This window comes from Oryctolagus cuniculus, chromosome 8 (genome assembly GCF_964237555.1).
Source record: "Oryctolagus cuniculus chromosome 8, mOryCun1.1, whole genome shotgun sequence".
Lineage (NCBI taxonomy): Eukaryota > Metazoa > Chordata > Mammalia > Lagomorpha > Leporidae > Oryctolagus > Oryctolagus cuniculus.
The window spans coordinates 138,001,787-138,025,154 of NC_091439.1; the positions used below are offsets into that span (position 1 = coordinate 138,001,787).

The 23,368-nt window shown below is 39.9% G+C and overlaps 1 protein-coding gene across 14 annotated transcripts in view; it reads right to left on the bottom strand.

Moving 5' to 3' along the window:
- RAPGEF2 (Rap guanine nucleotide exchange factor 2) overlaps window positions 1–23,368 on the bottom strand; it is a 275,299-nt gene that overhangs the window by 56,198 nt on the left and 195,733 nt on the right. For all 14 annotated transcript variants that reach the window (XM_008273492.4, XM_051831661.2, XM_008273491.4 and 11 more), the window contains one exon: window positions 1,408–1,539. In XM_008273492.4, the coding sequence (XP_008271714.2) occupies window positions 1,408–1,539 (132 nt within the window). The remainder of the gene's footprint in view (window positions 1–1,407; window positions 1,540–23,368) is intronic.

Genomic DNA, 23,368 nt, shown 5'->3' on the forward strand with positions numbered 1-23,368 from the left:
CTTTCTCTGTCTCTCCCTCGCTCTGTCTGTAACTCTGCCTCTCTAATAAATAAATAAAATCTTTAAAAATATATCTTAGGAGCTATTTATAATATAAAGTTACTCATCAGGGAATTCAAAAACCATTAAATTATAGAAAAGTATGCACCTAATATATGATCTTCTCAAAAGAGAATTTATTTTCTAAGATCCATTAAATTTAGGACTTCAGTATATCTTACACTTTGGTATTCTAATTGCTTACTTACTTTCAGAAATTAAAAAAAATGAAACTTTCTATGGCCTAAATGCATCAACAATCTTGATTAACTACAACGCTCCTACAGAAAGGCACTTTTGCAGTCACTTCTTGTCACAATTCTTAAGAAGTCAAGAATTACACTTTGTAAAGTGAGTATGCTCTTTTTGTTTGAAGCTATCTCAAAGCCAACATTAACAGTTTGTATTTGAAGGCCCCCCCAACGATCTCTTTTGGTCTATTTTGGTCACTTTCCCTAAATTTGCAGATCCTAAGGCAATAAAGTATCATTTAACAAAAAAAATTATCATTTTAAAAACATTTTTAAAATTTCATACTTGCAGCATTTTCCCCTATCTATCAATATCATAAAGATTTTCCTCAGTTATATAGCTAAGTCTACAGGTAATTTTTTTTCACAGATTTATTTATTTATTTGAAAGTCAGAGTTACATGAAGAGATGGAGAGACAGAGACAGAGAGAGAGAGAATGAATCTTCCATCCACTGGCTCACTACCCAAATGGCTGCAAGAGCTGGGGCTGGGCCAAGCCAAAGCCAGGAGCCAGGAACTTCTTCCAGATCTCCCACATGAATGCAGTGGTCCAAGAACTTGGGCTGTCTTATGCTGTCACATATGCAGCTCCTGGAAGTGGAACAGCTGGGTCTCAAACCAGAGCCCATATGGGATGCCTGGCATAGCAGGTGGTGGCTTTACCTACTATGCCACAAACGCCTACCCCTACAGGTAATTTTTTAAAAGCACAAGAAATACAATCTGATGACCCAATCTTAATCCCTCTCTCTTGCCATACTGAATATGAACTTTAATGAGAAAATTTGTAAAAGTATAATTCTGCAGCTTTCTCCTTGAGTAGCGTCAAGAAGGAGTTATAATACTACTATGCCCACAGTTAAGTGAACAAGATATTTAAAATAAGAGAAATTATTTCACTGCAATCATTCTATTTAAAATCTTGTTAACTGGTCATAGAAGAGGCTAGTTAGATAGTAGTTCTACTTCCTAAAATCAACTACAACATACTATGTGTCTGTGTGTCTATGTGTCTGTGTACTTATACTTACTATACAGAGTCTATCAACTGAGAACCATAAAACTCCTTGAAATAAATGAAAATGAAATGGATGACAAGGAAAATAGCTTCTTACCTGGTAGATATCAGAGAGACTGCTGCTTCCAGAATCACTAGTGATACTACATCCTGAATGGCTAGAAGAAACGTGGGTCACCTGTGGGTGGAGACTGTCAGTAAGGTGCAGTTTTGTGAAATCTGCAGGAAGCTATGGAAGGAGCAGGAAAAACTAAGATTACAATTTGAAGCAAGAACTCCAAGAAGACATTTCAAAATTATATCTCATATACTGAGTCAAAAATGTTATTATGAGCTTCTAGTTTTCAAAGTCACACATTGTAAATAGTGCCCTATTTACCAAAACGCACAAAATAAATTTTTAAAATTTATCAGCACACAATAAACCTTAAGTAACACTAAATTCAATGATTAAATAGGTGAGTTTCGTGAATACTTTGAACTTGATTGAGCATTTAATTAGTAAGCTTCAATTTTCAAATTATATATCAACGAGCAAATTAGTTTAACACTATTGTTAATAATCATAAATGCAACTCTGTCGCAAGAAACAATGTAAATAGTGAAACAAAAAAGAGATGTGAGGTTCTTTTATGTCCAAATGATGTTAGAAAGTAAAACAACAACAAGAACAGAATATTTTAGAATCAATGATATGTACTGTTGAAAGCAACTGTGGTGGGCTCCATGGAGAAAACAGACAAAGGAATGCCATAAAAGAAGTTAAAACTGAGAAAGTTATGGACAACATCTACCTATCCATACACAGATATAGATATCATTTTATTTGTCGCTCAGGTTTAAGTAAAAATAGCCTCCATTAAAATAAACACTGAGCATCCCTCAAATGCTTCTACCACCCCTCCTTTATCAGAGAAAAGACATCCTAAAAGAAAACATTCACACATTCGCTCATTCAACAACTGTGTACTGAATCCCTTTTTTCTCACTATGTGCTACTCTGCGAGGCTCTATGAATACACAGCCCTTGTGATCCTCTTCCTCTTATTGCCAATGACTTGCATTTAAAAAGGACACTATAGTTCTCTATAATGCTATACCATTACATGCAATATTTCAAACTTTATGCTCACTGGAACCATGAAATCTCTGCAATATTTCTCTTTCCTGCCTGCATACTGATCCTACTTAGCTGGTAAATGTTCACCACCCCCTATAGACCTCTAGCCTCTTTCCTCCTCTAAAAACGCAATGCTATTGCATAATTTATTTTAAAATTTATTTTCAACTGCTTGAAAGGCAGAGAAAAAGAGGTGAGGAGAGAGGTAGAGATAGAGATGGGGGGGGAGGGGGAGAGGGATAGGGAGAGAGAGGGAGAGAGAAGGAGAGAGAGGGGGGAGAGAGAGAGAGAGAGAGAGAGAGAGAGAGAGAGAGAGATCTTGCATTCCATTGGTTCACTACAACAACCAGGGCTGTATTGAGTCAAGCCAAAGCCAGGAGCTGGGAAATCCATCTGGATCTCCAAATGGTAACAAGCACTCTGGGCTATCATCTGCTACCTCCAGGGGGCATATTAGCAGGAAGCCAGACCTGAAGCAAAGCAGCTGGGACTCAAACCAGCTCTAAGACATGGGATGCAGGCATCAATGCCACAGTTTAATCTAGTGTGCCACAATGTCCAACTCCAGAGGTGGGAAGAAGCCTCACAGATGATTCAGGTTTGGGACAATGATGGATGGGTTTTGATACTTCAAAGCTCCAAATGGGCAAAGTGTATTTATATCCCATAATCATTCAGACCTCACTCCATGAATAGATTACACTCCTTCCTACTTTAAATACATGGTATTTAACAATATTGACATATAATCTGTTCAGAAATAATGGGGTACAAGGTATACAAAGAAAAGACTGAAACATGAATTAACTAGGGGTCATATGATGACAAATAGAGATAAAAGACATGTTGGAGGAGCTCAAGAAAGTGAGACACTTATTAAAATGCAGAGAATCATTATAAATATGAACAAACTATCTCACTAAGTACTTTTAAAAAAAACCTGATAATTGAAAATCTTATGAAATTAACTTTAGGAGAATAAGGACTTCCCTACCATTTACATGTTTTATTCATAAGGTAGAATGGTGAACTATTCACAGGACTTCTTCAGGAACAGACAGGTATTGACAGCCATGACTTTACAGGTCTGGTATCAGATATTAAAATGATGTGTTCATGGCCAGGATGAATACCCTTCATCGTCCCAGCTACATTTTTATTTAATTCCGTCACTTACTGCAGACGGCAGTTGGAGACATTATTCTGTGGCTCAGCCATTTTAAAGGGCATCAGTCTACACTTGCAATTACAAGACCATAGACTGATTTCTGCTGACCATCTTTTACAGACATATCTCAGGTTTACATGTACCACCCAGTGTGATGTAAGACAAAAACACCTGTGACGTGTCCAATGAAGACACAGCCACTGGACACATTGCACTAGGTGATGATTCAGGCAACTCTCACGGGGCTCTCTTCTCTCGGTGTCCAGCACCGGGCCGTCTTTCCTGATAGAATTCACGATATGCAGAGTAACCGCTGGAGCTGCACGGGGCTCCAAAGCTCAGAGAAGAGACGTCAACTCGGGCTTTATATATTAGCCAAAGGCCCGCATCCCACACTGGAGTGCCTGTGGGTTCAGGTCAGGCCATGGTTCAAGTAGCTGCCTACCTGCCACCCACATTGGGGTCCCAGATGGAGTTCTGTCTGGCTGCCAGCTCCAGTCTGTCCCAGCCATGGCTGTTGCCCGCGTCTGGGGAGTGAGTCAATGGACAGCCATTCTTGCTATCTTCCCGAACCACCAGGCACTCCAATAAATAAAATTTTTAAATTACATGACCAGGTAGGCCTGGAACCATAAAGACTGTCAAACAACAAATATAATTGCTTTTAAATATTTAGTTCTATTTAACAAGTAATTACTGAGTACCTGCTATGTCAGATAACCTACAAGGGACAGGGATGATCAAGGTGAGAAATTCCTTTCTATTCAAAAAAGTCATCGTGACAGGTGTTATAAACAATATAACATTGCTTTTGTTCCTCTCTTCCTGTCGTCTATGTTCTTTCATTACGGTAATAATGATATATTAAACTTGGGTAAATACATATCTAATTTAGTATGCATTGAATATTTATGTATATTAGAAACAAAAAACATTATATTCAAAAAAACCTTTAAGATCTTTTCCCATAAATTGGGGTAATAACACAATTATTGCATTTTACTGACAATAAGCATCAGTCAAGGTTAAAGAAAGAGAGACGCTGTAAAAGGTGTTTCCATAAGAGAAGATTCTGAAGGCACTGATTTGGCCCTGCCAAAATGCTCTAATGAAAAAGACCTGAACCCATGCCTTGAAAAAGATGAGTCTGAAGAGGCAAACAACCCATATAGGGGCTGGGAGTGGGGAGGCAGACAGAAGTACAGGACCTAGGTTTAAACTCCAGAGCATCAGGTTAACATGGAACCTCCAGGGAGACGGCAATTCATATTCCTAAGATGGTTTTTAAAGGCACAACATGATAACAAGATTCACTTATTTCAAATTTTTGATTTAAACTACCATCAGCTATTTGATTTCAGATTAAAATGGGGTTATGAACCATCTTATGACTCTAGCCTCCATTTATCACAGAAATTCTGTTTAAAAATTTTATGAAGCTAATTTTCTTTTTTTTCTTCATATTATTTGCTGAACTCTTTATTTAGTGTAGGGTTAATCTTATGAGTATAAAGTAAACAAAACAGATCAAGAGTGGGAATAGGAGAACGAGGAGAAAGAAGGATAGGAGTGGGGATGGCAGAGAGCGTAGGGCTGGAAGCATCACTATCTTCCTAAATCTGTATACATGAAACGCATGACACTTGTATAACGTAAATAAAATTTCAAAAATTTTTATAGGGGCCAGCACTGTGGCATAGAGGGTAAAGCCCCAGCCTGCAGTGCCAGCACCCCATATAGGCGCTGGTTTGAGTCCTGGCTGCTCCACTTCCAATCCATCTCTCTGCTATGGCCCAAGCGCTTGGGTCCCTGCACCCACGTAGGAGACCCAGAAGCAGCCCCCGGCTCCTGCCTCTGGCCGTTGTAGCCATTTGGGGAGTGAACCAGTGGATGCAGATCTCTCTCGCTGCCTCTACTTCTCTGTAACTCTGCCTTTCAAATAAATAAATAAATCTTGAAAAATAAAAGTTTTATGAAGCTAGGACTACACACAGTAGTTACCTGACAAAATCAATACTAATTAAAGGATAAATTAACATATTTTATACATTTTGATGTTAACACTGATGCTTCCCAGAAATTCATTAACAACACAAAGGAATCTAATATTTTCCATTTAAATATTTTTATTCTAATACCTGATAATAGGAATATATTACTGCTCAAAATTTTCCTGAATCAACAAACTTATAGTCCTAAAGATATTTTACTTGTGAATAACCTACTTTAATGCAAATGACTGAATCATATTTGACCATAAATGCTATTAAGTACTTAAGAAATATGAGTGATATTAAATCAAGTAAAAAAAATCTTATATCATTTGTATCATAACGTATTATGTTTATTTGGGGGACGAACAAGAAAGCTTCAATCATTAGCTTTAAAAAAGGAAGTTGTACGTAACACTTAAATCTTACTAATGAACAGGCATTTGATAACCACTGATTTATTAATTAATCTAATGGTTGACATTTATAGACTACTAGTTAACACATGAATCTATTTGGAACACAAATGAAGTACATATGGATGCCTTGAAGGCTTAGATGTCACTATGTAAATGCTTTTTTGAAGAGTTGAAATTCCTGAAGTTGGTGAGAGTGCAGTAGAGGGTCTTCTCCCTCCTCATCCTTCTAGTAACCCCTCGTTTGCTGATACAGCCTACATTTGTGGTACCAGACCCTCAATCCAGCTACAAAGTACAGGGAAGAGTTCTGTAGAATTCTATGTCCAACTGGTGTTCTATATAAAAGACTTTGATGTCCCACAATGCTGATTATCATGTAGGGCCACTGGGAGTCATAAAATTTAAAAAAGGGGGGATGGGTAAGCGACAAAAATAAGCAAAAACTTCACATATTGCAACCACTAGCTGAAATTTATTAACTTGAGAACCACTCTATTTCAAGTAACAGTTACCAAAAAACATGCAAGATTTGCAGTGACAGTTCTAATCTACCCAGTCTTACTAGGCAGCTTATCCGGAATACCACCACCTGAAGTAAACTAAATATCACACTTATTAAAGCCAAACTTTATATTAAGATGTGTCACTAAGAATCTACCCGAAGAAATACTGTTTATCCTATTTCACCTCCAGAGTTTGGTGAGTGCTCATCTCTGTGTTCTTCTTTGATAGGTTCTGTCAGTATTACTGGATATATTTTCTATCTTTTTCCTCAAGTATTAGTGAAAATATAGGAGACTGTATTTTCACTCATCACTCACCTTCCATCTTTTGAAAGCCAGTACTGTGAGGATTAAATGAATAAGTGCCTGTAAACCACTTAAGAGATGTGCCTGGCACACCAAAATCACTGAAGCAGTAAGTGCCTGTTAACCACTTAAGAGATGTGCCTGGCACACCAAAATCACTGAAGTAGTGTGCCACTTCAGATTACCATCTGCCAGACTCTGCAAGGTCCTTTCCCGCTCTCAAATTCCTGTAGCTGGATCTAAGATTAGAGACCAGTGGGCCGGTCCATGAAGAGGCTTGAACGGCCAAAGTCATCCAGTACAGACACCAGCCTTTACCCACTGTGGAGCTCAAGTTGTGAAATCAGTTCACAGTATGTCTCTTCTTCTCTGGATATACACACATGGGCAAATGTACATGCATAAGCACACAGTGGGTTTGGTTTCGGCTTTTTTTTTTTTTTGATTCCCATTCACAGTCTTTTCAAATATTACTCTTTGACCTGTTTCCACATATGCTTGGTTAGATAAACAGACCAGTCCATAATATGATCCACTTTTATCCCCCTAAATCATAGTTCTTAACATCAAAAAAGTAAACATCTGGACTCCTAAATATTACTTCCCTCACACCCCTTAATGTACACCCTGGATACAAGATATGCTTTGAATAATTTATCTGCCAGTAGCCATCACAAAGCAAAGAGAAAGGTTTTTGTACAGCATATAATTTCTTCTGTTTATAAATACATATGATGGTAGGAAACAAGTTTTCTTTTTTCTTTCTTTCTTTCTTTTCTTTTTTTTTTTTTTTTTTTTTTGACAGGCAGAGTGGACAGTGAGAGAGAGAGAGAGAGACAGAAAAAGGTCTTCCTTTGCCGTTGGTTCACCCTCCAATGGCCGCTGTGGCCGGCGCACCGCGCTGATCCGATGGCAGGAGCCAGGTGCCTCTCCTGGTCTTCCATGGGGTGCAGGGCCCAAGCACTTGGGCCATCCTCCACTGCACTCCCTGGCCACAGCAGAGAGCTGGCCTGGAAGAGGGGCAACCAGGACAGAATCTGGCGCCCCGACCGGGACTAGAACCTGGTGTGCCGGCGCTGCAAGGCGGAGGATTAGCCTAGTGAGCCGTGGGGCCGGTGGAAACAAGTTTTCTAAATGCATCAAGTGGTAATACAGTCACAGCTCTTTGAATTTTTGTCATTAAATTACATGTAGACATGGGGTTGTTGAAATGACTGTTGTATAGGAAAAGTTCTACAAAAATTTATATGCTTTGTATCTACTGGATAAATCCAGCAAAAAAAAGTTACTAATTTTTAAGAACTTAACACTCTTCCAGCTTCCCACCTTGTTCAAATGAAACATTTATGGATTTAAAATCTGTTCAACTACCTGCCAAGTAACTTTGGGCAACTTAATTCACTTCTTTGCATCTTAGTTTCTTCCATGAAATGGATATAACATAGTGATCAAATAAAATAATCACTGTGACCCACAGAATCTCAGATAGATGCCTCTGTCTCCCTCATCCCTTCTGTCATTTTCCTAAAGTTCCGCAAAACTGATTTTGACACTGTCACAGCTAACACCAGCATTAAAGTAATTCACTTATTAGGTAGTGTCCCCCTCAGAAATCTATTTATTACATGTGAAGCGAGTCACATGTTTATGTGGAGAGTTCACTGCTTACATATGTGACAATGGGCTTTGCAAACTGAGAATCTCCATTGTCATGGTATGCCTGTGTAGTCCATTCACTCTTTTTCATAAACATTCAAGTTTTCATAGCTGAGAATCCTCACAAAGAAATAAAAACTTGGGTGGTATGTGTGCTTCTCGGTGGGTAGTCTTATTTTGCCTGACCGCAAATGTCCCCAGAATAGTTGTGTATTTGATCCAAACACACACTAGAGACTAGGTGTGGTGCAACCACAAAACATCCATCCTTCCACACTGAGCGTGTTGCCTCCAGAGAGCAGTGTGACAGAAACAGCAGTGTGTGTGTGTCGGGGGCTGGGGCTGGGGGGCTCAGGGGCTGCTCCTTGCTACTTTCCTGCATTATGATAATATTTTAGAAGGAGCTGTCACAGAGAGGACTTGATATTAAGATTTGGCTTACATACATAAAAATTTCACATGCCTTTCTGTCCAAACAAAAACCTTTATGTGTTGGAATCAGCTACTGAAATATGGTTAACACCTCTAATTCAAAATTCAAAATGCTCCAAAATGCAAAATTTTTTGAGTATTGACATGATACCATAAATGGAAAATTCCACACCTCAGGTGACAAGTCTTCAGTAGAAATGTAGGTACTACCTTACACCTTACACAAAAATCCACTCAACATGGATTAAAGACCTAAATCTACGACCTGACACCATCAAGTTATTAGAGAACATTGGAGAAACCCTTCAAGATATTGGCACAGGCAAAGAGTTTCTGGAAAAGACCCGGGAGGCACAGGCAGTCAAAGCCAAAATCAACTATTGGGATTGCATCAAATTGAGAAGTTTCTGTACTGCAAAAGCAACAGTCAGGAGAGTGAAGAGACAACTGACAGAATGGGAAAAAATATTTGCAAACTATGCAACAGATAAAGGGTTAATAACCAGAATCTACAAAGAGATCAAGAAACTCCACAAAAACAAAACAAACAACCCACTTAAGAGATGGGCCAAGGACCTCAATAGACATTTTTCAAAAGAGGAAATCCAAATGGCCAACAGGCACATGAAAAAATGTTCAAGATCACTAGCAATCAGGGAAATGCAAATCAAAACCACAATGAGGTTTCACCTCACCCCAGTTAGAATGGCTCACATTCAGAAATCTACCAACAACAGATGCTGGCGAGGATGTGGGGAAAAAGGGACACTAACCCACTGTTGGTGGGAATGCAAACTGGTCAAGCCACTATGGAAGTCAGTCTGGAGATTCCTCAGAAACCTGAAGATAAGCCTACCGTTCGACCCAGCCATCCCACTCCTTGGAATTTATCCAAAGGAATTTAAATTGGCAAACAAAAAAGCTGTCTGCACCCTAATGTTTATTGCAGCACAATTCACAATAGCCAAGACCTGGAACCAACCTAAATGCCCATCAACGGTAGACTGGATAAAGAAATTATGGGATATGTACTCTTTAGAATACTATACCGCAGTAAAAAACAATGAAATCCAGTCATTTGCAACAAAATGGAGGAATCTGGAACACATCATGCTGAGTGAAATAAGCCAGTCCCAAAGGGACAAATACCATATGTTCTCCCTGATCGGTGACAACTGACTGAACACCAAAAAGGAAACCTGTTGAAGTGAAATGGACACTATGAGAAATGGTGACTTGATCAGCATAGCCCTGACTGTTAATGAACAACTTAATACATTATCCCTCTTAGTATTTTTTTTGTCTGTTTTACTTAATACTACTGGTTTAATTCTGTAATTAATACACAGTTATTCCTAAGTGTTAAAATTTAACTGAAATGTGATCCCTGTTAAATATAAGAGTGGGAATAAGAGAGGGAAGAGATGTACAATTTGGGACATGCTCAAGCTGACTTCCCCCAAATGGTAGAGTTAGAAACATACCAGGGGATTCCGATTCAATCCCATCAAGGTGGCATGTACCAATGGCATCTCACTATTCCAAGTGATCAATTTCAGTTCACAATTGATCACACTGATAGGTCTAAGAGTCAAAGGGATCACATAAACAAGTCTAGTGCCTGCTAATACTAACTGATAGAATAAATAAAGGGGAGAGCGATCCAACATGGGAAGCGAGATACACAGCAGACTCATAGAATGGCAGATGTCCTAAACAGCACTCTGGCCTCAGAATCAGCCCTAAAGGCATTTGGATCTGGCTGAAGAGCCCATGAGAGTATTTCAGGTATGGAAAGCCAAGACACTCTGGCAAAAAAAAAACAAAAAACAAAAAACAAAAAACAAAACAAAAAAAAACCTAAATGAAAGATCTCTGTGAGTGAGATCCCAGTGGAAAGAACAGGTCTTCAAAGAAGGAGGTACCTTTCTCTGAAGGGAGAAGAGAGCTTCCACTTTGACTATGACCGTGTCTAAACAAGATAAGAGTCGGAGAACTCAGAGGGCTTCCATAGCCTTGGAAACTCATGACTGGAGCATAGGGAGATTACTGATGCCATAGACAGGAGTGTCAATTTGTAAAGTCAACAACAGGAGTCACTGTGCACTTACTCCTCATGTAGGATCTCTGTCCTTAAAGTGCTGTACATTGAGATGTAATGCTATAACGAGTACTCAAACAATATTTTTCACTTTGTGTTTCTATGTGGGTGCAAACTGTTGAAATCTTTACTTAATGTATACTAAACTGATCTTCTGTATATATAGAAAATTGAAAATGAATCTTGATATGAATGGAAGGGGAGAGAGAGCGGCAAAGGGGAGGGTTGCGGGTGGGAGGGAAGTCATGGTGGGGGTGGGGAGCCAATGTAGTCCATAAGCTGTACTTTGGAAATCTATATTCATTAAATAAAGTTAAAAAAAAAAGAAAAATGTAGGTACACTGAAAATATTGTATAAAATTCTCTCCAGACTATGTGTACAAGGTGTGCATGAAACATAAATGAATTCTGTTTAGACTTAAGTTCTTTCCTCAAGATACTTCATTATATATGTACAAATATTACAAAAAAAAGTCCTAAAATTTGAAACATTCTTGATCCAGACATTTTGAGTAAAGCCACCTTTTTTGTCTTGAGCTAGAATTATCAGCTTAATTGATTACATTTGAGGAAATTAGAATCTATCAGGGTCAGAGTTGTGATGTAGTGGGTTAGGTTAGGCCACCTGCAATGCCAACATCCCAAATGGGCTCCAGTTCATGTCCTGGCTGCTCCACTTCCCATCCAGCTCTCTGCTAATGTGTCTGGAAAAGCAGCAGAAGATGTTCCAAGTGGCAGGACCTGGAAGAAGTTCCTGTCTTCAGCCTGGCCCAGCCCTGGCTGTTGCACCCATCTGGGGACTGAAACAGCACTAGAAGGTCTCTCTCGCTGTCTCTCTGTAATTCTGCCTTTGAAATAAATAGATCTTTAAAAAATTCCAATCTATTTAAAATTTAATTTCTACATTAAGAAAAGGCTACAACATGAACACATATAGGACATTCAGGGCCCCAGATGAGAAAAACAATCAAAATTAGTGAACTGATTGAAAAGACATTATCAATCACAAGATGACTGAAGTTTGCAAGCAAATAATTTTCTATTACATGTTTTGAGAGTGTGGGGAGCAACCGGACTAGACTGAGTTACTGGAATTAAGACTTATTCTATGCATCTGCTCTCCCACAATATGGCGCTGGGAGAGAAGTAAACAGCTTCCGCACAGCTGCCTCCAGTTCAACCAATAAACTGTAGGACTTGCTCCTGATTGGAGAGCAGCGTACTCGGCGTGTGGGCAGCCGAGTTGGGATTGGCGGAGGAGGACTATAAAGGAGGAGAGAGACGGCATGCACCAGGAACATCTATGGGGAACATCTAAGGGAACCCGTGCAGCCCCCGAGAAAGCCGGCCGGCGGTGTGCCGCTCCCCTGCGGAAGTGGGGAATGTGGCTAGGGGGAACTGCCCTTCCACGGAGGTGGAAGGGATAGTAGCCAACCCGGGAAGAACCAGCAGCAAACCCGGGGAGGGCCGAGCAGACGAAAGAACAGCGCAGGGTCCTGTGTTGCTCCTCCACGAAGAGGGGGAGCGACAGAGAGAAAGCATTGAGTTCAAAGAAACTCACATGTACCTGATTTCAAAATGGGGAAGAAAAATCATTTAGCATGAGAAAGTATATGGGTGCAGCCCATATGGTAGCAGCGTAACGGGTAGGGCCATTGCCTGCAGTGCTGGAATCCCACGTGGGCGCCAGTTTGAGTCACGGCTGCTCCACTTCCGATCCAGCTCTGCGCTGTGGCCTGGGAAAGCAGTGGAGGATGGCCCAGGTCCCTGGGCCCCTGCAGATCTCCCTGCGTGGGAGACTTGGAGTTGGCTCGTGGAGCCTGGTTTCGGATCAGAACAGCTCTGGACATTGCAGCCATGTGGGGAGTGAATTAGCAGATGGAGGACCTCTCCCTCTCTCCCTCTCTCCCTCTCTCCCTCTCTCCCTCTCTCCCTCTCTCCCTCTCTGCCTCTGCTTCTCTGTAACTCTGCCTTTCAAATAAATAAATAAATCTTTAAAAAAAAAGTATAAGATCTGATTTGATGAGAAAGTGAATGGTCTGATTTAAATGCCATGTATTTCATAACATAAGGCTATGCCTGATTTTCCTAAAGATAGGCAATTATCAGTTACCATGTGCCGCCAGGCCCTTTTCCAAACACTTGCATGTATATTAGTTCATTTAATTTCTATAACAGTCGTATGCAGTACTTAGGATTATGCCTGTTTTATGTTAGAGAGAACTAAGACACGGTAAAGTTAAGTGATTTGCACGAAGATTTCATATAGCAAAAAGGTGCCAGAGGCAGAGTGCTGCTCCCCAGATGGTGGGTTCTAGATTATTAGCCTTAAGCATTAGACTTTAATTTTCATATTAATTTGCTGGCTGACTTGAGGACTCTCATGGATACTGATGAAATGGTCAAATGGCTACTTAGTGGTTTCTAAAACAAATTTTAAAATCACATAGACAATAAAATATTTAAAATAATTTCTCACTTTGATTTTCTGAACCAAATTTATGAAAACTTCACCTTTGGGGCTACCGCCTGCAGTGCCAGCATCCCAAGTGGGCACTGGTTCGAGATCCAGCTGCCTCACTTCTGATCCAGCTCTCTACTAGGGTCTGGGAGAGCAGTAGGAGATGGCCCAAGTCCTTGGCCTGCTGCATCCATATGGGAAGACCTGGAGGAAGCTCCTGGCTCCTGGCTTCGGATTGGCACAGCTCCGGCCATTGTGGCCAATTAGGGAGTGAATCAGAGGATGGAAGACCTCTCTCTCTCTGCCTCTCCTTCTCTTTGTGTGTAATTCTGACTTTCAAATAAATAAATCTTAAAAAAAAAGTCACCTTTGGATTTTGAACATCAATGATTTTGACATTGCAAAATCATTCTTGAGTCATCCAACAGTTTCCATAACCTCTAAATTGGTCAAAATAGTGAAAAATCTACATACGATATAGTGTTATATAACACTGCGGAAGCTAATTTTTCACTTTCTTGCAGGTACTTTACAACAATAATCATTTACCATTTGTTTTATAAATTAATAACTAAAATGTTAACAGCTGCTAATATCTAGTAATTGCAATCTTGTGATCATATATCCAGAAATCATCGTTAAATCTAGGTAAAACATTTAAACTCCTTTATACCCATTGCATAATTTGATCTTTATAAGCATGCCAAGTATTACTTGAATCATTTTTAATTTATGTTCCTTATTAAAAAGTGATTTTTTTTTTGTTCAAAAGAATAAGCAGAAAGAACTTCATAAGGAAACAGATTAAGGTAATTCTTTTTTTGAGAGTTAATTGTGGCAGAAACAAAACCTTGTCTTATAAGTCATTTCCCCAACATTTCAAGCTAAAATAAAGATTATGCTGAAAAATTATGAGTGTTTACACAAAGACATCCAAACCACAGAGACACATTTAAGCTAATTATCGAATTTTATCACCTTAAGAAAGACACCTGACATAGCAAGAGCAGTTACAGAATTACTTTTTTTTTTTTTTAAGATTTTATTTATTTATTTGACAGGCAGAGTTCCAGAGAGAGAGAGAGAGAGAGAGAGAGAGAGAGAGAGAGAGAAAGGTCTTCCCTCCGCTGGTTCACTCCCCAAGTAGCCGCAACAGCCAGAGCTGCGCTGATCCGAAGCCAGGTGCCAGGTGCCTCCTCCCAGTCTCCCATGAGGGTGCAGGGGCCCAACCACTTGGGCCATCCTCCACTGCCTTCCCGGGCCACAGCAGAGGGCTGGACTGGAAGAAGAGCAACCAGGAGTAGAACTGGTGCCCATATGAGATGCTGGTGCTGCAGGCAGAGAATTAAACTAGTGCGCTACGGCACCAGCCCCAGTTGCAGAATCACTTTAAGAACTACAAGAATGCTGTCATCTAAATAGTCATGTGTTGTTACATATACACATATGTAAGATTTAGTTACTTATTTGAAAGGCAGAGACTGAGACCTTGCATCTGCTGGTTTCTCTCCCAAATGGCTGCACTGGCCAGTGCCAAGCCAAGCCAAGGCCAAGAGCCTTAAGCTTCATCTGAGTCTCTCACATGGGTGCAGGGGCCCAAATGCTGCCCGGAGTTTCTGGTTCCTAGCTTTAGCCTGGTCCAGCCCCAGCTACTGCAGGTATCTGGGGAGTGCCCCAGCAGATGGAAGATCTCTCTCAGTCTCTCCCTTTCTCTCTGAAACTCTGCCTTTCAAAGAAATTAAATATTTTCTTAAAACTCATCTGAACTGTTTACACAATTTTCCACAGCTATACTGAGGTAGCTGGTGAATTACCATGTATACAAGGGTATTCTAGAAAGCTCCTGGAAAGTGGAATTAAGAGAGAAGTATATATTTATTGCAAAAACAAAACTGCCTAGTCAGGCATAGTTTCTTCAAATACACATTTTCCATGAACCTATTGAAATATTCTCAACTATGGTCAAAGGAACTACCCTGTTGCCTGTACAGAAACACAGTTTTATGATACTCTTCAGGAGACAGCCACTCCATTCTCCAAACACATAAATGCACACCCTCTGCAGACCTCCTGTTTGATCTTCACCCATCAAGAGGCACTCATCGGAAAAGCATGAATTCCTCCAAGGTAGTCAAGGTCAGACGTGCTCTGACACACACGGTAAACTGCTGGCCTCAGGCGACTTAAAGAGCATGTTCTGGGATCATTTCACTCAACGCAAGTCCCATCTTCTCTCCTCGTTACCATACTTACTACTTACTCTGGGGTGGGAGAGAAACATGTACTACATGGATATCACAGGTAACGTACTCAAATTTTTATATACTGTTAGTTCTAGCACATACAAAGAGCTACCGAGTTCAAGGTCAACGGTAAAAGGCTCCAACATCTATGCACATCTACCAAACAGAATAATTAGATTCTAAGCATAAGGCAATTTACTATTCATAGAGTAACACTGATGATACAGTGATAATTTTCCAGGCACTAAAACTTGAGTTCTCAGTCTCTTGTTTTCCATAACCAACCCACACTGGTGCTATGGAAGCAGCAATCCTCAGAGAGGGAAGGTGGCTGCTGGTGATGCCAGAAGACAGCTTCTGCGACCAATCAGATGGCAGCCCTGATGAGCTCCAGAGGGACTGTGCTTAGTTATCCCAGCTGAAAGGAACATGCTCACGGGAGTATGGAGTTCAGAAATGAGTGTTTAAAGCCAAAGGAAAAAGATTCCTGTGGGATCCATGGCAGACTCTAAGCTGTCTTCTTTTTGAACGAAAATATAGTCATCCCTTAGTATCCACTAGTATCCATTATTAGTATCCACTAGTATCCATTATTAGTATCCACTAGTATCCATTTTATGGTTACATAAATGCTGTAGTATTTGCCTACCACCTATGCACATCTTCAGAATCTGTCTAATACCAAATACAAAGCAAATACTACGTAAATAGATGTGCTGTATAGTTAAGGGAATAAGACAAGGAAAAGCAATCTGTTGATGTTCAGTATAAATTTTCATTTTTAATTTTTCCAATCTTTTTGATCCATGATTGATAGAACCCATTAATGTGGAAATTGTGGATAAGGATAGCCAACTGTAGTAGCTCGTTTGGGAAGAAAGCCTCACACTAGAGTAAAACATTAGCTTGTGAGTAATATTTAACTATTACATGGCTGAGTTGAAGCCTTGGAGTGTGGATAACAACTAGTGATTAGGACACGTACACGCTTAACTTACGGCAGTCTTGCATATGAGCTCCTCCATCGAAAGGAGCCTCTTAGAAACCAACACAAAGTTCACACTGAAGGTTAAAGACAACAGAGACACAAACATGGAGGGGCCGTGAACCCTGAATGCCTGCTTACAGGGGAATTGTCTGCTAATCAACAATTTCGAATTTTATGCAGCAGAGAACACAGTCTGTGTGTTTGGACCTATATTTTATTTGCTTTGGTAAAATGGTTAGCACTATTTTAACTCATACAAATACTGTGACCTTTCTTTCTTTTTTTTTTTAAATCTACTATGGAAAATCTTCCACAGTGAAATTAATTCTAAATTCCTGATGGAGGAGACAGGGTTCTGATAACACCATGATTTATCTTTTCATAGGACTGCATGCATGGACTGCATGCATTTCAGATAAAATGAGCTCATTTACTTATTTAGTCTATTTCTAGTCAGACAACATTTATTGAAAACTGGTATGCTAGGTACTAGTCCATGTTCGCAAAGTATAGCAATATAAAACCCATGGTCTCATGGATCTGATAACTAGTGTGTGGAGGCAAATAACTGAAGGAGAAACAAGAAAACTGTCAAACAGCAGGAAGTACTGTATTCAATAAAGATGAAAAAGAAACTGACGTGACAGACAGTGACTAAACAGCCAAGGATGACCTAAGATGTGATACTGAGATGATAAAAATTGTTTCTGTTTATTTACAACTCAGTTATTTCTCAAAGGAACAGTATCATCTTCATGAAATTCACACACACGCATATATACAATATGTATATGTGCAAATATCTATACAAACACAAACCACATATTCAACATATTTGCATGAATCTATCTACAACATATGTTATAAAGCACAATTCACAGTCGTTTTTGTGTGCAGTTGAGATGCATCTAGCATATCAGGGCTGGTGCTGTGGCGTAGCAGGTAAAGCCACCACCTGCAGTGCAGCATCCCGTATGGGTGTCGGCTTGAGTACTGGCTGCTCCTCTTCCAATATAGCTCTCTGTATGTCCTGGGAAAGCAGTGGAAGATGCCTTAAGTACTTGGGTCCCTGCACCCACATGGGAAACCTAGAAGAAGCTCCAGGCTCCTGGCTTTGGATTAGCACAGCTCCAGTCATTGCGGCCATTTGGAGAGTGAACCAGCGGATGCAAGACCCCTCTCTCTCTCTACCTCTGCCTCTCTGTAACTCTGCCCTTAAAATAAATAAATAAATCCTAAACAAACAAAAACCCACAATCTAGCATATCCGCTAAACCAAAGGAATATAATTACTAAGTATTTTATGAAAATTTCTTGCGCTATATATATAATTTTAAAATAAAACAAAGTATCATAGTATCTTATGAACCAAAGACAATGAGTTGTTCAGCACCCTATGAACTACACGGCACTAGCATCTTCTCAAATTTCAAGATGCAAATGTTAAACAATAGAAATATGAAAGCTTCCAGATATTTATTCTCAAAAATATTGCTTATTGGTTAAACGGAAAATTACATCTAGATGTCATCTACCTGGACCTATTAATTTTGATTATTCAAAAATTTCATTTAGTAATAGGCTATTTGAGAATAAACACATCTATTGAAATTTATGCTACAATCTTTTAAAAAATATGGATTAAGGAAACTTGATTTCAGCTTAGACATAACTCAAATCCTTGATCCCACAGACCAAACATCCCAGCATCTGTGCGTGGGAGTAAAAAGCTGGGGGAAGACCATCAAGCAAGACAGAGCATCTCACACATCAGTGCGAAACCTGAAGATTAACAAAGTAGTGTGTGGAGGTTAGAGTTCTCATTGCTAAGGCAACATTTCAGCAAACAGCTCTGGACGAAGAGCTAAGCCCTGCAGAAACACATGGGAATAAGAGGTACTTCAAGTACCGGTCAGGAAAAGCAGAAGACAAACACAGGGTGGCCTTGTCACAGTCTAGTAATAGCTGGGAGGTCAGTCCAGGCTCTGAGAAGACCAGAGGGGTCAGGGCAGAGAGAGACTGTGGTGAAATCATGGAGGGCATCTACTGCAAAGGGTTCGGGGATGATTGTAAGGGAGGCAGGGAGCCACAGGAGGGTTCTGAGCACTCCAGCATGATACACATCAAAAATTCAAAACACTGTAAATGTCAACAAAGTAATAATGTTGCATAAAATAACTTCCTCATCTCCTTGTGAACCAACTCCATCTATAATCTACATACACATCAGGGTACATCAAAAAGTCCATGGAAAATTGAATAAAGGTTTATTTTGGCACAAAAAATTGAAATCCATGCACAGCTTTTTCATAATACACATTTTTCAAATGAGACTTTTGTAAGACTATGGGAAGTGATTAATGAAATTTTAACAATGACATTTGCGGGCTGAGATTATGCACAATTAAAAAATCTGCTTATTTAAATTTTTAAGTTTTTAGGGGGAAAACGTATTACTTTTGTGGTAAGAAAAAGAAAATTTTAAGAGTAAGTTCATGTAATGTAAATAGAAAAATATGTCTGTTACACTTGTAACAAGAGGCCATGACTACACAGCACCACAGTTGTCTTATGGTTGTGCCATGTTCAATGATCCAACTGTGAAGGTGTGTCTACTAAGTTATCATTTATGGGTGCAATGACTACGTAACATCCTGTAGTGAAAAATTTCACCCCATTCCGGACAGGAAGCTAATGAGTACGTAGGAAGGTAGGCAGACAGACAAACAGATAGGTAGATCACACTCCCACTCCCACACACAAACCCATTTTAGTTTTGAATGAAATTTTAGATTCCTGACTGCAAATGATGTGTTTCTCGGTTTTACTGAAACACCACCGCAGGTACTGTTTCTACAGGGGTGAGTGTTACTACCCGGCCGGGCAGTAACTTGTAAATTAGAAAATCACTATATGCTGCCCGGTCTTAAGATGCTAACAAAAATGCTAGACGTTGACTTCGTGTGTCTCATAGATCCCCTTTTCTCTTTCACTCCAATGATAAGACATTCCTATGAGCACTGACTTCCAAAGACACTGGTGATAAGACACTTGTTTCGTGTTTATTTTCAAGGACTTGATGTGTCAGCCTTGGCACGCCAGGCAATTTCATGGCTTTCTCTGTGTCTGGAGAGTGCCAAAAAAGAACCGATTGAATCACAGCTCTCTACTCAATGCCTGGGCCAGCACAAAAGTGCACGCCTGAACCCAGGAAAGTATAATCGAGTTTTCCTTCTCCTTCAACTTGGCTTGTTAAAATTGTGCTCACATTAGTAAGCCGTTTATCCTCATATGAATAGTCTAAATTGCTAACAGTCTGGGAAGCATTACCTCATGAGATCTCCTTTCTAATACCCTCACTTCTGTCCAATGCTCCAGCATTTTTATGACCTTTTTGTTCATCTGCAATGACTTGTTTACACAATCAATTCAGTAGCTCCCATAAAAAGTTCATTCTCTCTAAATTAATACCAACTCGAGGCTTTCTATGACTCTACTGAGCTTGGCTCACTTTCATCAGCTTCAACTACTTTCTCTGACTTGTGCGTTATGTATGTATGACTAGTAATTTATTATCCTAGATTTAAATCAAGGAAGTATAACAACACTGATCAGGATATATTCAGATAATCTTATGACCGGTTAAATATAATGTGTGGCATCATTAGTGCACACACACACACACACACACACAGAGTAATAACTTGAAAATGTCTTTAGTTATAAACAGTTTAACCCCAGACCTTACAAGTTATAAAGCCTCGATCCACCTTCAGGAATAGCCAAAATTAACCCAGCTTCCGCTATGTCGGAAGGCACTCTGGAGGAGGATTTACAAACAACACCCTGCTTCTTTCTAACGCTGCTGTGCTACAATTGTGGCGTTTTGCTTCTTCCAACAATCTCCCATTTCCCCGTCAATTTCTTCTCCATGTTGTAGTCAGAATAAGCTTTCAAAACACAACACGGAAATACACAACAAACTTACTTCCCTGCCCGAGATCTTTACGTGGCCTGTCTTTACCCTTAGGAAGAAGTTTATAACCCACTGTCTTCTCCTTTTGATCTCTGCACACTCGTCTCTCTTCTACTCCTATCTGTTCTTGGCAGAGCTACTTCTGGTTATTTAGTCCTACTTCCTCTCTCGCTCCTGGGTCTTTGCTGTCCCCTTCTCTAGAGTTAGGGATTCTTTAGGATGCTCCTGTGATGTCCAAGGATGGTTCCTGTCACAGAAATTAAACACTGTTTACAACACTTGCTGATTCACCTGTCCAATGCCTTCTCGAGATAATTCCCAAGAGAGCACTCCTGGCTTTTCCATCTTCTCCTAGCTTCAAACACACCACCTACAATACGATACAGTCAGTGCAAAATAACTCATGGACCTTCTAATGCTGGCTTACAGTCACTATGCTGAGGCTGAGATAAACTGAACAGGATTGCCTGATTCCGATGTTTTCATTATTTCCCACCGTACGGCTGCTCCCTTTCACCAGTAATCCCAAGTAGGAACACCAGGATAGAGTTAAAAGAGAAGAGAGATCCACTTACACTAAACCCAAGCCAACAGTAACTACAACTAAGCAATCAATATATGTAAGGACAAAAAGTCCAAGAAAAACTTTCTGAACTCACACATTCTTAACTTCCTATCTTCATGGAACTCAACAGAGGAACCTGGCAGACACAGAGTTATATGAACTTTATTCAGAATCTCAGGACTCATTCAGCCACTGAAATCAGCCAACAAGTATTCATGGCACCACGCAACAAGTCAGTCTCTGTTACTGGGAACTAGTTAGTGATTCAGCAATAAGTAGGGTTAGCAAAGTCCCTGTTCTCTGGAATCTGTATTCCTGGAAGGAGAAAGGGCTCGTGTATCAAAGAGGAAACAGGACAGCATAACAACAAGCAAAACCACTCCAGATGCCATTAAGTACCACAAAGACAACACTAACAGAGAGGGATAGAATGATGATGATGGCTGGGGATGGGGAAGCCAATATTTTAGATTAGGCACCCGGGGAGACTCGCTCTAAGAAAATAACATTTGCAACAACATGTGAGTAAATACAAAGGATCTAGCCAAACAAAGATCTGCAGGTAAAGTTCTACAGATCAAAGGATGATCATGGGCAAAGGCCCTGGGGGCCAGCGCCGTGGCACAGGTGAATCCTGTGCCTGTGGTGCCGCCATCCCACATGGGCGCCGGTTCTAGTCCCGGCTGCTCCTCTTCTGATCCAGCTCTCTGTTATGGCCTGGGAAAGCAGTAGAAGATGTCCCAAGTTCTTGGGTCCCTGCACCCATGTGAGAGACCCAGAAGAAGCTTCTGGCTCTTGACTTTGGATTGGCGCAGCTCCGGCCACTGCGGCCATCTGGGGAGTGAACCAGCAGATGGAAGACCTTTCTCTGTCTCTCCCTCTCACTGCCTGTAACTTTACCTCTCAAATAAATAAATAAATAAAATCCTTAAAAAAAAAAAAAAAAAGGGCAAAGGCCCCAAGGTGAAATGAGCCTTCAACATTCAAGGACCAGAATGAAGTTCAAGGGGATTAGAGGACAGACAGACAGCGAGAATGGCTGTGTTACAGCTGCAGCCAGAGCACGAGGACTGAGACTACTAAAAAGTAGGCTAAGTAAAAGAAAAGCAGTTAACACAGTCCAGTTACACGTCATATTATCTGTCAGGGGTGGGCGAACGGATTGTAAGGGGCTGGAAGGAAAGTTAGTATCACATCACCTAGAGCTAACAAACTGAAATCACCATTAAAAACCAGCCTGACGATACTTGAGAGGCGGCCTCTGTGTTCTAACTGTCTAACTTTTAAAAACAAAACAAAAAAAGGAATAAAAATTTTATTCACTTAAAGCGCCAAAAAGGTGATTAAGTGTGTGTCATGGATTGCTACAATACTTTTAGTAATTAGTACTAGCTCCCTATAAACTATATAGGTGAATAAACAAATTTCCAAGGAAGAAGAGGTTAGCTTACAAAAATTCCCACATAATAACAGAGTGGTAATTTACTAACTATGGATGCTCATTTTGACTAAGTACCTAATATCACCAGGGATTACCATTAGGCATAGATTATAATATGAAATTGTAGAAAAACAGAATGCTTGTTCTTAGCTGGCTGTGTGAGTCAGGAACAACACTTTAATTCCTACCAGTGTAGAACAGACATAGCAAAGTTTGTCCTGCCTGCTAACAAGTTAGTTGTGAGAACAGATGAAACACAGATGTGGAAGAACTGCAGCAATACAAAGCATTATGCAAATGCAAGCTTTTGTCTGAGGGCATGATGACAGACCCGGAAGGATTGAAGGATTCATTTAACATAATCTCCTGATTTCAAAGTTGCAGGAACAGATATCAAGAAAGATGAAATAGCTATGACACTTCTAAAATCAGAATCCAGGTCTTACTTTTATGTAAGAAAAAAATGCAAATAATTTACAGATTTTCTGCAATGTAAATTTTATCATTCATTTTTTAAACAAGTATTCTAAAAAAATAAAACAAAAAAAAACAAAACACAAAGAAAATAACTGGAATTCATCATTAATGATTTATTAGGTTACACAAAAAAAAATTAACATGGTATTTTAAGATGAGCTCCATGATATATGTACATTAACATACTGACTGCTCTTTTTTTTTTTTTTTT